Source organism: Apostichopus japonicus, chromosome 13 (genome assembly GCF_037975245.1).
Source record: "Apostichopus japonicus isolate 1M-3 chromosome 13, ASM3797524v1, whole genome shotgun sequence".
Lineage (NCBI taxonomy): Eukaryota > Metazoa > Echinodermata > Holothuroidea > Aspidochirotida > Stichopodidae > Apostichopus > Apostichopus japonicus.
Genome location: NC_092573.1, coordinates 16,536,079 through 16,552,214, shown reverse-complemented (window position 1 = coordinate 16,552,214; position 16,136 = coordinate 16,536,079). Strand labels below are relative to the sequence as shown.

General features: G+C 36.0%; 1 protein-coding gene across 3 annotated transcripts; it reads right to left on the bottom strand.

The window, feature by feature from the left end:
- Positions 1 to 3,451: 3,451 nt before the first annotated feature.
- LOC139978741 (uncharacterized) lies at positions 3,452 to 15,856 on the bottom strand. Of its 3 annotated transcripts, none has more exons than XR_011797000.1 (5): positions 10,845 to 15,274; positions 9,076 to 10,092; positions 8,184 to 8,250; positions 6,871 to 7,039; positions 3,452 to 5,911 (listed from the first exon to the last, which is right to left on the bottom strand). XR_011797000.1 is itself a non-coding variant. In XM_071989201.1 (5 exons), exons 2-5 carry the CDS (start codon positions 9,247 to 9,249, stop codon positions 5,800 to 5,802), a joined length of 522 nt encoding a protein of 173 aa, XP_071845302.1. In that variant the 5' UTR covers positions 9,250 to 10,092; positions 10,845 to 11,236; the 3' UTR covers positions 3,452 to 5,799. The 3 variants fall into 3 exon arrangements, 1 of the variants encoding a protein (XP_071845302.1); XM_071989201.1 differs by having other exon boundaries at positions 10,845 to 11,236; XR_011797001.1 differs by lacking the exons at positions 9,076 to 10,092; positions 10,845 to 15,274 and adding an exon at positions 15,290 to 15,856.
- Between the last annotated feature and the right edge of the window lie 280 nt (positions 15,857 to 16,136).

The window sequence follows — 16,136 nt, the reverse complement described above, 5'->3', positions numbered from 1 at the left end:
AGCGGCAAATACCCAACTTTAAAATAGGGATGTCATGTCCGAAATATCTCATAATCAGGATCCAAAATACTTTTTTTTTTAATTTCGGGTGTTATTTTGGGAAAATTGCCCCTGTCAATCTTGTTTCAGGCGCAACGTTAGAATGTTCGAGAGCTCTGTTATATTATTCGATGAAGAAAATGGCCTCATGCAGGCTATTATAGGCCTATACACATGCAATACACAATTACACATAGTTACATTCCTAGGTACCGATTGCTAGGGCATCCAGGCGAAACGTGTATTAAGCATTACCCTGGTTACATGAGATTCTCAGCTGTTCGAGGGAACATGTACGTGTGTAGGCCTACTATAGGGCCTATATGAATACTATGAGGGTGCATATATGTACTATATCAATACCGTGGGCGCAATAATACATTTTGTTGTTATAGGGCCAATGAAGCCTACAGTCAACTATTTTTGCTTTATAAAGACGCTTTATTTGAAAAGATCGCACTGCGTTTATGGTAGGCGAGAAATGAAGCTAAAAAAGAGCCGTACATTAACGAAGATGCATAAATGTAGGCATGAAAATATTCTTATCCCTGGCATTTGGTGGGGGGGGGGGATATGGTGCATTACATCCCCTCCACCCATTTTCATGGGGGGATATATCCCCCCTCCACCCAGGATCGCCGCCCATGGCCATATGTGATCCATTTTTCGACCTTAATAATAAGCAACATTTCCAGTAAATATGGACACAAAATGCACAATTTAGTATGGCTGGCATGTCATTTAGTGTTTATAGTGATAATACAAACACAATTACCATCTATGTTTCTAAAACTATTATGCCGCCGAACTTCGCCAGAACCTTTTTTTGGCAAACAAAAAATAAAGCATACGGGAGGGGGGGGGGGGGTTGAGCGATCACCGACATCTCACATAAAGGTCGTCATCAATTTTTTTTTTTTTTTTTGCTAAACTTTTTTTTTTTTGGTGACGGCCAATAGGGGGGGTGCGCGCCTGTTGCGCCCCCCCTGGATACGCCCCTGGTATAAGAATTTATATTCAAATATTGCTTGGTGTTCTTCCAATCCCAATATGCTAAATATATATACAGACTTTTCCACATTGAATAACATTTAGGTGTGTGAACGCCATCCTGGGGGAGGGGTTTAAAGGGAAGAGGTGTATTTAAGGGTGGTTAGATGTGGTTAGATTTTTCAATACTTGAAGGTATTTTTTTTTCAAGAATTGTATCCCCTGGCTAGGCCTACATCTTTATGTTCAGCTCGCATTTGAAGCGATTTTATGGTGTCATTTGGCTGTATTCACGTTAAAATATTGCAAATTTGGCCGTGAAAAGCTGTGATGATGTGTGTATTATAGATCTCGAATTTGGCCTGAGTAAGCAAGTTAAGTTGGGGCTGTTTTGTGTGTGATAAAAAAGTGGGTAGTGTGTGAGCATGTGAGAAGCATGATATGAGTGTGACACACGTCAAATGCTGGTGCATCGGTAAGTCTGTGTATATATATATATATGCATAATGAATTGTTCTGCGTGTTGGACAAAATTAATAGTAGAAGAAACAAAAACAACAGTCAATGCCTTTAAATCGAACATAATATAATATTTAGTATATATACAAACTACACATTTTCGAACACCCTGGTCCATAATTCTGGCTAATTTTCATAGCCGGGTTCAAGTTCTTTAGGCAGTTTCAAGGTTCATGGGAGACTTGCATGCTTTCAATCAATCCTTACACCTGATGAGGGACCAGGGTGTCCCAAAATGTGTGTAGTTTGTAGTTGTATCTATACTAAATATTATATTTTGTTGGATTTGAAGGCATTACATGTTGTTTTTGTTTTTCCTACTAACTATTATATATATGCTATATATTTTAATATTGATGTATATATTTTTAATCATATTTCATTGGTACTAACGTGCCAAAATACTTAGAAGAAGTTTAAAACAGACAACCCTTCATAATGGTTACTGGAGATCTCTCGGCTATTCATCAAGTTTTTGTGGTGGCTGAAGGGCGAGGCCTTGAACAGCCCTCTTTTATCAAGGCTGTAGATGTCTGCTTCAAATTAGTTTATGTTTTTGACATTCAGTACCCTTGGCAGAGTTCTGTATCATGGGAATTCATACAAAAGGTGGTATATGGCCTTGAAGACAAGGTGAAAGTCAGAACATCTCCTGCAGTAATTGCAAGGAGGGCTGCCCTGAAAACAAAATCTATGCCAATATAATCCTGTATAATCAGATAGAAGGGCAGAGCAGGAGATCGATGATATAGTAGTTGTTTGTTTTTGGATTTTCACTTTACTTACGACCGACAACTAACAGTGATACACGACTGATCATTTTAGTAATACCAGGTTTTCCGTCAGCATTTATGCCCCGACAGTGATTTTCTCTTTATAATTATATATTTAATAACGAAAAACTGTTTTTGTACACTGTTAAAAAAATTTCTGTAAATTAACAGAAAACGATTGGAAAAAAAGTTTCCAATCGTTTCCTGTTATTTTTACAGACATTCTGTAAAAAGTAATTAACTGGAAAATAATGTTTTCTTTTTACATAGTCTTCCAGTTAAAATTTTTACAAGAATAATCTGTTAAATAGAATAACATAAAAATTCTGTTTTATTTAGCATTTTTCTCATGTATATTTAACTGAATTCTTCTGATAAAATTACAATTTATTCCTGTTTGTTTACAGACAGTTTTATTGTGTTTTACTACCAAATTCTGTCTTTTTACAAGTTTTCGATGTTAATTTACCAAATCGTCTGATAAAATTACAATTTTTGTCTGTTTTTTTACAGACGGTTTTACTTCTAAATTCTGTCTTTTTACAAGTTTTCGATGTTAATTTACCAAATTGTCTGATAAAATTACAATTTTTGACTGTTTTTTTACAGACGGTTTTACTTCTAAATTCTGTCTTTTTACAAGTTTTTGATGTTAATTTACCAAATCGTCTGATAAAATTACAATTTTTGACTGTTTTTTTACAGACGGTTTTACTTCTAAATTCTGTCTTCTTACAAGTTTTCGATGTTAATTTACCAAATCGTCTGATAAAATTACAATTTTTGTCTGTTTTTTACAGACGGTTTTACTCCTAAATTCTGTCTTTTTTACAGGATTTTGATGTTAATCGTTCAGTCAATTTGCTTAAATCTTCTGATAAAATTCAAATTTATGTTTTTTTTACAGACGCTTTTAACGTGTTTGTCTACCAAATCTGTCCTTTAACAATTTTTTTATGTGAATTATTAATGGTTTATCAATTCCATAAAAAAGAAACATAAGTGTGAAAATTTGATATTGACAATTAAAATAAATTGATGGGTTTTATCTGTCTTAGTTTACGGCAAGGTTTCTACAAAAAGAAAGTACATACTTAAGGAATACGCCAAAAATATACGGTAGAAGTACGTTGAAATGCTCATGTTTATTTTCACCCTTTATTTACACAACTTCTTCATTCATCTTGGAGTGAGGTCTTCCCCAAAAACATGCACATACAAAGGTGCTTTTAACCTATCACTTTTCACCACTTTACTAAAACTAAAAGCTTCTTAAGTAGATACTAGAAACACAAAAACTCAATTATAAAACAACAAGTAGAGAACTTAAACTTCAACACTGAAACAATAATTCTACTTTTCAAGATTTGAGAAAAGACTGGTGACTGATATCACAAACTTCAGGCCAAGGCAATTACAAACCAGTTACAAAAGTCTGTATAGGAACAATAAGAGATACAGGTTTTGCAACTGTTCTCAAGAGGTGGTAAGATCACCTTACACCAAAAGCAACACATTGAAAGCTACTTCATTTGTTGCTATCTTTGGTTAGGGCCAATTAAGTTGCCCAAAAAACCCACAAACTATGTGACCCTTAATTTTACAAACTGACTGCAATTATAAACTTTCTAAATGGCATATACTGCAAAAAGCTCTTCACCGAATATTAAGCTAAAGTAAGATTTTTCATACAATAATATCCTTGTAATGTATTTATAATCATATACTATACTATGTCAGCCTCCTCACAGTATTAAAAATTCTCCATAGAGTTGGTCAAGGCATGTGGCTTATGACCAACTATTCAAGAACAACTATATGATCATCTTCTGTAAATCAGTTTCAAACATTATTTTTCAACCCATGAAGTGGAAGACCCCAGTTTGGGACGACAAACACCCTGAAACTATCCCAAAGTGGTCATTTCAAATGGAATACAATCATTAGCCAAAACCTTATTACATGGTAGGCTTAAGGGTTAATTGACGTTATAAGCTTCAAACTTTCTAATTATTATTACACAACTTTCAAACATTTTCATATAAAGCTGAGCCATGATATCATGAACATGCAATCATTTATGCAATGCAAATGTCAAAATCGAAACTAAAAACACAGAACTTAGTAAATCAACAAGGAACTAAGTAACTTAAAGTCCAAAACTGAAACAGTAAACCTCTTTTTCAATGTTGAAAAAATTGGTGCATGCCAATATAAACTTCAGGCCCTGTCAATTCCAAACCAGATGTCTATGAATACCAAGACTAAAATATAAATTCCATCCAGAAATGGATATTCTCACAAGTACATTAATAATTATTTGATGGAGTATTTCACTGGGGTAGGGGATGTAGAAAGGAAAACTTGGTCTTAATGCATAGGCAGTGCAGTTCCTATAGACCCTACACTACACACAGTAATAGACAAGCATACGTTAGTATAGTTTTGTGGCACTACACACTGTAATCACACTTTTTTTTAAATGAAGTAGTTTAAATAATATCACATAGTATAAACTCACCACTGAAAACGAAAAAACGTTAGTATAGTTTTGTGGCACTACACACTGTAATCACACTTTTTTTTAAATGAAGTAGTTTAAATAATATCACATAGTATAAACTCACCACTGAAAACGAAAAATGGCAAACATTTCACCATTTAAGGAATGGTTCAATGTGCATGAGCACTGGTATTAAAATGAACCCATTGTCCTTGTAAACATTTATACTTATTAGAAAGTTCCCTTTTGTGGCTACTGCCTTAATGCATGCTATGATCAGGAAATCCACTGGATGAAATTTTTCTTCAATTGAATAGCACTCTAGGAAGAGGATAGAAGGGGGCACAAATTTGCAGTCAATTCTTTGGGCAATTTGAAATGTAAGGTCATAGAAGGTGTCACATTTACTATCAAAAGTGAACTTTTAGCAGGCAGGTGTAACAATATAGTGTTAGTAATAGAACTTCATATTAATCAATACTTTATATGTCTGAATAACATGCCAACATGAATGAATAGAATTCCATAAACAAACTCTACAGTCTCATCTCCTGCTTGCTTCAAGTCCACCTTAGGTAGAAAATGTGATGCAAAGCCCATGAAAATGCATAGATTTCAGTTCTCTTTAATTATCTAAAACAAAATTTCATCTGAAACCATTCTGCTTTAGAGGCACAGAATATGGAGATTGGTGTGCAGATTATTTCATGTCTGTGTACTCAGTACTGATCGTAGTACATAAAAACATCATCCACCTGAACGTTCCTTACATATAAGCTGAATGTCTATATACATGAAGGAAACACTAAGAGTGGCTAAAGGCGACATTGAGGTTCCAGCCAGAAGTAACCATCTTAACTTGATTTTAAATGAGTTGAATAAAAACAAAAAAACAAACGTTTCTAAATGGTTCCCGTAGTAACTAAACTTGAAATAAGTCCACTGATCACCATACTACACTGTTTGATTTTTTTATTACTTTGTTGACTCATCCTTGATATGTCCCAAAAGAGACAACACTTTGGGATTTATGGCTGAGGATTTCCTACTTTTTCCTGATGTGGGTGGGTTGATTCCAACAAAGCACCTGCCAAAAAAAAAAAATGAGTTGATTTTTGTTACTTTTGGTGGGAATTAATATTTTCATCATTGACCTTGACACTTGACCAGTAGAAAACCATGTCTTTAAAACATGATACTTCTGAAAATTTGTTGCACATTAATTATTCACTTCACTGTTTCAGGTATAAATTAAATGGCTTCTCACACTGCTTTCATATTAGTTTGTATTTATAATTATGAAAGTCATAATGATTGTGGTCAAAACATTTTCAAGCATATTTCCTTATTCACAATTCTTTTATAACTTTTTTTTAGAGAACAGTTGTTGTTTATAACAGTCAATTCCACAAGAAGACTGTCCATGAAATCAATTTGGAATGTACAGTTTGAAGGATTAAAGCCTGGGTCCCATCTATACAATTCTACAGGCAGTAAATTTTAAACAAAGTCTGACGATGAAACACAAGAATCAACTTCAAAATCGACAAAATGCAGGTGGATTGTAGTTGAAAGGAAATAGGACACTGATCTTCTTGGAGCAACGATCAGGATCGACTTTTTCAACTGTGCATTTTGTTGCAAGTTTAATCCCAATGTTGATGGGACTAGGGCTCTACAAATAATGTCACTGCATAAATATTCTACGATCTTCAAATTAATGATGCTGTTACTATTTAACACTAAACACCTACTGCAGCAGTTCATCTAAACTGAGGTAAATAATTGTTAAGTTAGACTATGACCAAATTTCAAGTAACAGTACCTTCAATGGTATTCTAAGTTGGGATCATGATCTTCTCTCTAGACAGACAAATTATGACTTACTTGTGTAACTACTCAACTGAATTTTACACTGGTTCAAGTCTTTCCCAAGTGTTGGTAGAAAACACACTATACAAGGAAAACACTACCATGAGTTACAACTCCAATCCCAGCTATAACCACTACTGTACAAATATTCATTCATATTCCATTAACACTTACCTCTGGATGAACTCCAATGTCACACAGCTGTCTGCAGGATACTGAATGTTTAAAACATAGTATGTGGCAAAGAGGTAGGCAAGGGCACTCTGAAAATCAGCAATAAGATGATTGACAACTACCTTGTCAACTGCGATCATATACTTCCGCCCGGCCAACAGTGTGGTTCCTGTGATATCAATATTCAAACAAAGATAAAAATGTCAATCCGAGTTTCACTTTGTCATTATTTTCCGAAATTGAATTTTTTTAGTGCTGTTACGGACTAAGAGTATGTTTCCATTCTTTTACTGAAGGATTATCATGTAACATTCTCAAGAGTAGTAACTTTTTTAGGGACCTTAAAAAAGGTATGTCCATTAAGCACTTAACCTAGAAACTGCAATGACAAGACCAAAAGTGAATTGCAAGCAGAACCCACTGATTTTTCACTGAATGATGCAAAGCCTAAATCAGTGGACAACCCCTCCCCCACATTGGAAGAAAAAAATTCTCTGCCCTGCCTCTGTAAGAATAGGTATCACACCAAACAAGATCATTGGTCATCTATCTATTGCCTTGCATCTTGGATTCTATGCAAACCTTATGCATAACTTGAAAGGCCAAATGCAATTACCCCATTCTGACTACAAACCCTCTATACTAATTCATAAATATGTACACGTCATTCTTTTAATCTCAAAACAATGTTTCTGTTACATTTTTACCTTTACTACTGGACATTAACGTTCTGAACCAACCTGAATGAGAGATTTGAAGGATTTAGCTGATGCTTCCAAGTAAGAGTTGGATGATTGCTTATGCCATTACACCAAACTGAGTCTAAATTACTGCCGCCAGACTGATCCCTAAATTTTGACAATGGTTTGTGCCATATTTAGAGCCACTTCCCATCATAGCCAGAAGATGTAACTTCAATAAATGAATCTTCTCTTTCATCTAAATATCACATTATACTAAATCTTGGCAAACTGCTTCTCAGTATCTAACAAGTATCTACCACACTGAAAGCTAGTACATTTGTTCCCATGTCACATTTAGAACACTTTTGATAAGTATATACCTCTATTGCACAATTTGGAAAGGAAGACTTTGCATTTGAATTAAGAAACAGGAATTCCTACTTTAGTCTGAGCCTAGCAAGGGATCAATGGTAGGAAAAGACAGGCTTGGTAAAACAATCAGTAGTATTCAAAAAAAATGTTGAGCAGGATCCAAGGGATACTTTAAATCTGATGTGCTTAAATATTGTTGATGAAAATAACAAAGCTCTGTAAACAGAAACACCCGAAATGTACATTCAAGAAGCTTACCCGAAACAACAATACAGGGTGATGGAGAGTTCAAGCCAGAAACAGCCTCCTGATCACTGCTTGTCTCCTGGGAAAGTAAAATATGTGCAACTTGTATTTTAAAACCTGAAACTTATACAAAGTTGTCTGGTGGCAGAAATTGGATAACAATTTGATCTGGGCCCCATTCTACAAAGAGAAACCCACAATCTTAGATTTGATTCATAGTCTGTGTTTAACTTTAAATCACACTCAAGACAAAGAAAAACTCTGTATGGAACAGGGCCCTAGTTAGGATATTATATAGCAGTTATATGTATATATATATATATATATATATATATATATATATATATATATATATATAGCAGTTAATTGTCACCTTAGTGTAGGTCAAAGTTCACTTCAGTAGCCATCATGATGGCAGTCTACATGACTACTCATTACTAAATAATGTTTAATTATTGGCCATATACAGCACACATTTTGACCAAGTCTGTATAAACACACTTAAAAGAACACATGTGGCATTACACCTCGAGTACACACATTGCTTTTGGCATGATCTAAGAACATATTCTGCACCTGTGGCATAGTCAGGTTGTTGTCATGGGGCTGATTTGCAACTCTATGTAAGGTGTCCTGAAAGGCTGATCAACATAACACTACAGAGACTATAACAATGTGACACTGAAATTTTACTTAAAATCCCCACTTTGCCATCCCTTGCTTAAAATTAGGCTTTCAACTAATCTATGGTTAGTTCAACTTTACCAGGGTGAAATTGCACTTTTTACTGTAGTCTTCAACCTTATCTTGCTATAATATTTGCCAAGTAATTTACCAGCATGACAACCTTTGCAAATAAATGAAATAGAAAAAAAATATCAGTTCACTTTATAGAAATACTCACCTTTGATAGGTACAACAGGGTATCTACTTTCTCCCCAAAGTAGCAAGTAAGTAGCCAGATTAATCCAGGCATCTCAGGAGTAAGATCGTTTGTTTCTGCTCTGGCAACTTCTATGGCATCAAAAACATCTTTTAAAGCTGGCTTTTTGGTAGCAACTTTCCTCAAATAGTGCATAACAGCTGTACTGACCTTTGGTATCTAAAGATTTAGAAAGAGTAGGCATCAGTTCAATACCAACCAATTCATGAAAGTGGCTCATCATACCAATGCTTTCCAGGAGAAATGGGTATTCTTCTATTATCCCTATGAGGGTTATGCTGTTTGTATTGATCATTGTGCGGATAGTGAAATACAACAGTTTCATGTTCATCTGAATGATGTCTTCATCCCACTTATCTTCATTTTCATACATTTCCTTTAGTTCAAGGGTTCTCCTTTTTTGAGATGTTTCGTCTTCCCTCTCTGGCAACCCTTTTGGTTGCCAGTTCTGACAACCATAAGAGTCTCGTTTTTTTGCTCGCTTAGGCTTCTGTTCTGAAGACTCATCATCTGATGTGCTGGTCAATGAAGACGTTCCTGGCAGATATGTTTCAGTCCGCCTCAGGTTGTTGATTCTGTTTTCCATTTGCTTAAGTACAGATTCAAAGCCATCTCCAATAACTTCACCGCCTATGTCATCTCTAAAGCTTGCTGGGTAAGAATCAACAATTGTTTTTGAAATAATGGCAAGATTCTTACGGCCCGGATTGCGATTTTTCTTCATGATGTCATCACATATTATTCGTATCATTTCCCTTCTGTCTTTTGGTGATGGCCTTGTACATTTCTTTAATGAATCACTTAAGTTCTTAGGCATTTTGTTCCACTGGACTGTAAAAGTTTCCACCCAGTGCTTCTTTAGTGAGGTAGGAGTTCCTGGACTTGAGCTGGATGACTCTGAAGAAGCAACTGATCCGACTAGTTGAAAATCTTCCATTCCCAACTCCAGTTGGTGATTTAGTTCACTTGGGGTAGTATCTGGCGAAAAAAAGAAAAACTGAACATCAGGGCCTTGTTTCACAAAGAGTTATGCTCAGTCAAGTTTGATATGTAGAACATATAAGTTAGCAATAAATCAAACTAAGACTGAGCGTAACTCTTCATGAAATGGGGCGAGGACTACCTCTAAAACTAACAGAAATGTTTTCAATGAATAAAAACATTAAATTTCCAAGAAATATGTAAGAACTAGTGTAGCCTCTTGTTGCCACATGTGTACATAACCAGTCTTACAATGATATGAAAGCATTAGCTACAAGCCAACAAACTTGCATTTCCTCATTTCTCTAAACAACTGCAATTGAAATTGATACAGAATACAAGTAGTGTACAGTATGCCATTGGCACAACGAAAACACTGTCTATCTGAAAACAAGCATGAGAATGTGTGGACATAAAAGCACTGGAATGTTTATTAATTACAAATTTAGAGTCTTGTACATATTTACACTGCAAAGTTTCTGTAAAGCAACTGTCCATGAATGATTACCTCAACTATAAAGCAGATAAACTTGCAAGATTACATGTAGGCTGTTCAAGCATGATCTAGTCACAAACTCTTCATTTCAGAACTGTAATGACTTTTGGTACTGATTTTTTTGTCCTTTTGGTAAACATGATAGTTTCCAGGTCACATATTGCCCCCTCACTCTGCAAGTACTGTGCTGTGCACACTAAATTGGCCTACTAAAAGAAATGTACAAAATACTGGGATCTGGACGATACAGTACCTTCAACCCTTGTAGACCAAGCTTTCAAAAGCTTTCTCCGCTGAATTGGTTTCAAATTTTGGAGATCCTCTTCTGTAACATACTTTAAATCTGCAACACTTTCAACTCCTGCTCTTATGAGCAGTTCTAGCACCTCCTTAATCTTGTAGGTGGGCAGTAGAGGAAAGACATCACTCACAGCACTCTCAATTGGACCAAGAAGAACAGTATCATCTGAAGATGTATCTGACAGTTCCATTTTGAATCAACACAAACCACTCTGCCAACAGCAAGAAACATATAGCTGACTGATTTTGTTAATGTGAACGTCTGTCACTATTGAGTTGACACCTCAAACTGACAAATACTACTATACTATTTTTACACAATGGCTCAAGCAATAAATAATGACCACTGCATTGACCATTCCTTTACTATAGCTCAGACTACTTTGTTTTCCTGCACTATCAAGAATGTAGATCTTTGTTCAAGGAAAGATAACTACTCAGTACATTATAAAGCCTGAATAAATATGTATTAAATAGCAAATGCAGTCCCAAAATTTGAATTTGTGGACTATGATAGGCCAAGTGAGGAGTGAGTGTTCACTCACATGAAAACAGAACTAAATGAATAAATTGTTGAATTGAGGCTAGGTGCAACATTTCTGTTGTGAATCATCCAAATGCTCTAAAATTTCTCAGAGAAGCACCAGCATTGACATTTGATAGGTTTATATGATGTTTGAAGCATTGTTGGGGAAACTGCATATATGCCTTACATGCAATAAACATACACAACTTAGAACGATATATGCTGAATGTACGGTATTGGACCCTGTGTAAACATGTGACATATTGAACACATGAGGCAAGGTAAATGCATGCACATACATCCATACCATGGCCAAGTACCATCATCATTGTTGAGAAAGTCATGAGTGGAAACAATTATGCTTCAGTGGAAGCAGGAGTCTTCCTTGAACTGGATAAGCTGACAATGGATAATAGTCACAAAGTTCTGAAACCTTCAGACAGTCTATATCATTTGATGGTTGCAGCAAGTACACACCTAGTTCCTCAAGAAGGGTAGCATTATGCAGTTTAACAACAAGAAATGAATCATTGTTACATAAAAGAGTCAACAGAATACAGCCAAATTGCAAGACTGAATCTGTACATTTGCATGCCACAAACAAACCTGCACTGTACTGAGTACCATAGACCTTTAATTTGTTACTCACTGTGGCTGAATCAACCTGTAACTCTTTTGACTGCAGGGAAGCCCTAATTTCAGGACTAAAATCTCAGGATTTAGTTGCTCACCTTTTTCAATGAAATTTTTTTCAGGAAACATACTCCCTGCACTATTATATGCCTGCAGCTGCTGATGTCTTTCTGACAGCGTATGTGTTACATTAACAAAGTTATGGCAATTCCTAGCACACCGTTTGAAGTAAGAGTGTTTGCTTTCAAACCTCAGTGTTCACACTCTGATTAAAGGGCCAAACTTAACTGTCAACTCTGGATAATGACAAAGAAAGTGATGTTTAGGTCTTAAGCTTCACATCAGGAAAGATTTGTTTTCTTTCCTCATGGTACTCTTCTATTAACACCTTCAGATAAACAATTTCATCCCATGATATTTGAGGAGCACAAACAAGCTGAACAATCTCTCTTAAACGCAGAAATTGTTTCAAAACATTGTCAGATTTATCCAAAATTTGCTGGCCCACCAAAATTGGGAGAAGTTTAAGCAAACACCAGTTCTCAACTGCATTTCCACCAAGTCTGCTTTTATTTGAATTTATCTGAGCAGGCTTGTTATTGATGTCACTACCAGTGAACTTAAACAGTTCTAACTTTCTGTTTAAGTCTTGGTACGTAAACCAATGTCTCTGATTAACCCAGTAATCGATATAGAGTTTCAAATCATAATCCACTACCCCTTCAAAAAGGTCATGGCCCAAGCAAGGTGGCAGGCCAGGATTACAGACATGGAAGTAATTTAAATTATTGAAGAGGGAGTTAAATTTAATACCCTCAAAGCTATCTTCACCAGACTGTTGGAGATGTTCTACACATCTATCATATTCGGTGGGACTTCTGCACTTTCCCAGAGCATATGGCTCACCTGACTGAAATTCAGCTGAACTCAGTAAGCAATACCTACAATAATGTTTAGATGAAAAGCTTTCAACAAATCCGCCAATAGTGTGTGAGCCTAAATTATCTCCTAGTATGCATGCCAATGAACCTTTCCGAATTTGCCCACCTTTGACCTGTACACCAGTTTCTTCTAGTAATTTCAAGTCTCTTAATAGCCTTTTAAATACTTTTTCTTGTCCATACTTCTTGAAATCAACCTCTCTACAAAGAAGTGCAAGTTGCAATGACTCTACCTGGGACCTATACTGAGGAGGAATGTTTCCCAGAGTGAAATACACAGCCAATATTTTATGTTTCTTTTTGGCAGATCCAAGTGGATTCACTACTTCAAAGGCATCTTGGAATAAAATAACCGACAATGCATTTTCCTCACTTCCAAAAAGTGTATTTTCTTTGAAAATTTTCCCATCTGTTATATCTGTAAACACTGGTAGCTGCATGTTGTGGGCTCTCCTGTCTGATTTTATTGGAATCAAGTCATTATCAATGAGAACTTTAATTGTCTGCAAGATGGGAACATAATGACAGTAATGCATTTTTCCTGAAATATCCCTCCCAAGGGGAACAGCTTCTGGGGAAACAAAATTCAGTGACTTAAAGTACTCTTTTCTACTATGTTTTGAGCGCAGTTCTCCCTTCTTACTGTCCAAAGCAACATCCCACTCATTTCCCAAGTTAAGGTCATCTAATAATGAATGAATACGGTCATTACAAATGTTTTCGGCCCTTAATTTTGCTGTAAGCCTAACTTTAAGAGATTCTAGGCAAATGTCATGTATGTTTCTTAGTTCCTCTACAATAATTTGTACGGTTGATTCTGGGACTAATTGTTTCCCTTGCAGCTTAAGTAGAAATAATGCAAAACTTTTCAAAAATTCCCCTTTTGACTGATCAGAATTACTCTCAACTTCTATGACATTGTCATGTTCAGTTTCCCCAAATTCCATATCCAAACTTTCTTCTGCAGTAGTGGGCTTATTAGCATTGCCAGTTTCTACATCATAATTATTTGCTGTTTCTGAAATTACAGCATCAAATCTGAAACTTTTGTGAGCATTTTTCACACGTTTTGCACACCAATTTCTGTGGCAACGAGACAAATGAACACAAAATGTTGCCTTTTTGTGGTACCTTCTCTTGCATGAAACATACGGGCATTCAACTGTCTGACCATTATTCATGTGACTTTTGAGATGACTTAAAAATGCATGCAAATCAGAGCATTCTTTCTTACAGTATGCAATAGCACACTTCAGTGGTACATTAACAGAATGAAATCTGTTTGACTGCTCTACATGTCTCTGGTTACGATGCTTCCTTGTTATATGAACTTTCAGTGCTGTAAAAGTTGAAAATATGTATCTGCATCCTTGAAAACAGCACCGAAATTGAGAATTCGCTTGATTTCTATGGCGCCGTCCATGAGCCACATACTCACTCACTGAACGTGTTGTTACCTTGCAAATGTTGCAAAGTCCAACAAACATTTTTAGTCTCACGACGTACAGAACTATGAGAATACGAGTAGGAAAACCCTGCCAATTTGGAAAAGTTTGAATAACCTACTTATAAACCCACACCAATTTCATTTGCACTAACTTCGGTTGTTAAAGCTACAGTGAATTTACACAATTTTTATATGTTTGAAGTTGAACATGTACTGAGTACAGCTACAGTACAAGATATAGGAAAGCTCTTGCCTACTTGCTTCTTTTTGTACACATGATTTTGTCTAGATGCATAATCAATGCAAATGGTTGTGTCAAAATGATTGACAGACTGTGGTACTGGTAGTGTGGACAGGCTCAGTCCAACTCATACTGGTTCTCACACAGTAAAACTACTGTAGCATTACTGTTAGGCCCTAGCTTTGTTGGGTATCATAGGTTTTCAAAGCTAATGAGTAATGTTGGCTTAAACTTAATCAACAATTCGGTTAAAAGTAGCCTATTAATATTAATAGCCTAGGTTACAGCCGCACAGGCAATAGCAAAAACCTAAGTTTTTAAATTGTATATGGGCCAAGCCTATAGGCCTAGGCTATTATTTTATTTCATCAATATCGCTCCGGACTAAGACCACCGTTAGCCACTGATGCCTAACGTTATGCTAGGCCCTTCGCTATTAGGCCTAGCCTATAACTATAAAGCTCAGTTATCGCATCCGTTATACAAAACATTTAACAGATTTTCCGAAACGGCAAGAAAAAGCCTTCTAAGAATTTGTTATTGATGAATAGTCAATGTTTCTACCAACTTATTTGCTAACAATACTTGAATGAACTTCCACTACACCCACCTCAGTCGAATATTGCAGAATTCTCCTGCGTCATCAGTGAAAAGGCAGCTAGTGTTGTGTACTGCATGCTGGACGCAAGTAGTAGTAGTGTGTACGTACGTACGTGGTCGGAGTTCGGTGCGCTGTTGTATTGTACGTATAACTGAAAAAGTTTCTTGTGCACTGATACGTCAGGCCGTGGACTGTTATTTTGGCGGGAAACGTTAATATGCATATGTTACACTCGTGAACCCAGATGGAAACCGTGACCTTAGGTCACCGAGCCATTGCGAAACCACTGGACTGCATTAGGTGTGCCATACGCGCTGTACGTTGTTTTTCACGCCAATGCAACCTTTAACAACATCAATCTGTCTCACCCACATGCTCGCTGTATCACGAAATCGATCGGCATTTACTCAAATTTAAATTATTTGAAATAAAAATGCCCAAATTAAATAGAATGTTTTTCGTCTTTTTAGTGCGCATTCAATGCCAATTGAAGACAGTTAATAATGATCACAATTTTTTTAAACCCCAGAGCTTCCGTGCATGGGCATCGCCCAAAGGTCCCGAAAACACATTGACTAACCTAGGGCCCGAAGCGGGTCCCTGGACCACACACCAGAGATGAGCGCATCCCATATATTGTTCAGTCAGATTGTGCTTGAAGAAACATACGATGAATTGGTCTATAAAAGGACCCTATAGTGTTGCTAATTGAAATACTAAATATTTGTTTTTCCGCAAAAATGAAAAGTTTCTGTTTAAAAACATTTTTTTTGTCGTAGTAAATACAAATTGATGGTAAAAAAAAACAGTGCGATCATGTTATTGCAATAAAACAGATATAAGTTGTAAAATAACA

Excerpts from the sequence above, each read along its gene's own strand:
- LOC139978741 (XM_071989201.1), bottom strand. The coding sequence starts at position 9,249 with ATGCACTATTTGAGGAAAGTTGCTACCAAAAAGCCAGCTTTAAAAGAT. Across the intron at positions 8,251-9,075 it reads CCCTGTTGTACCTATCAAAG|GAGACAAGCAGTGATCAGGA; the intron begins GTGAGTATTTCT and ends TTACTTTCCCAG. Across the intron at positions 5,912-6,870 it reads ACATTGGAGTTCATCCAGAG|GTGCTTTGTTGGAATCAACC; the intron begins GTAAGTGTTAAT and ends TTTTTTTGGCAG.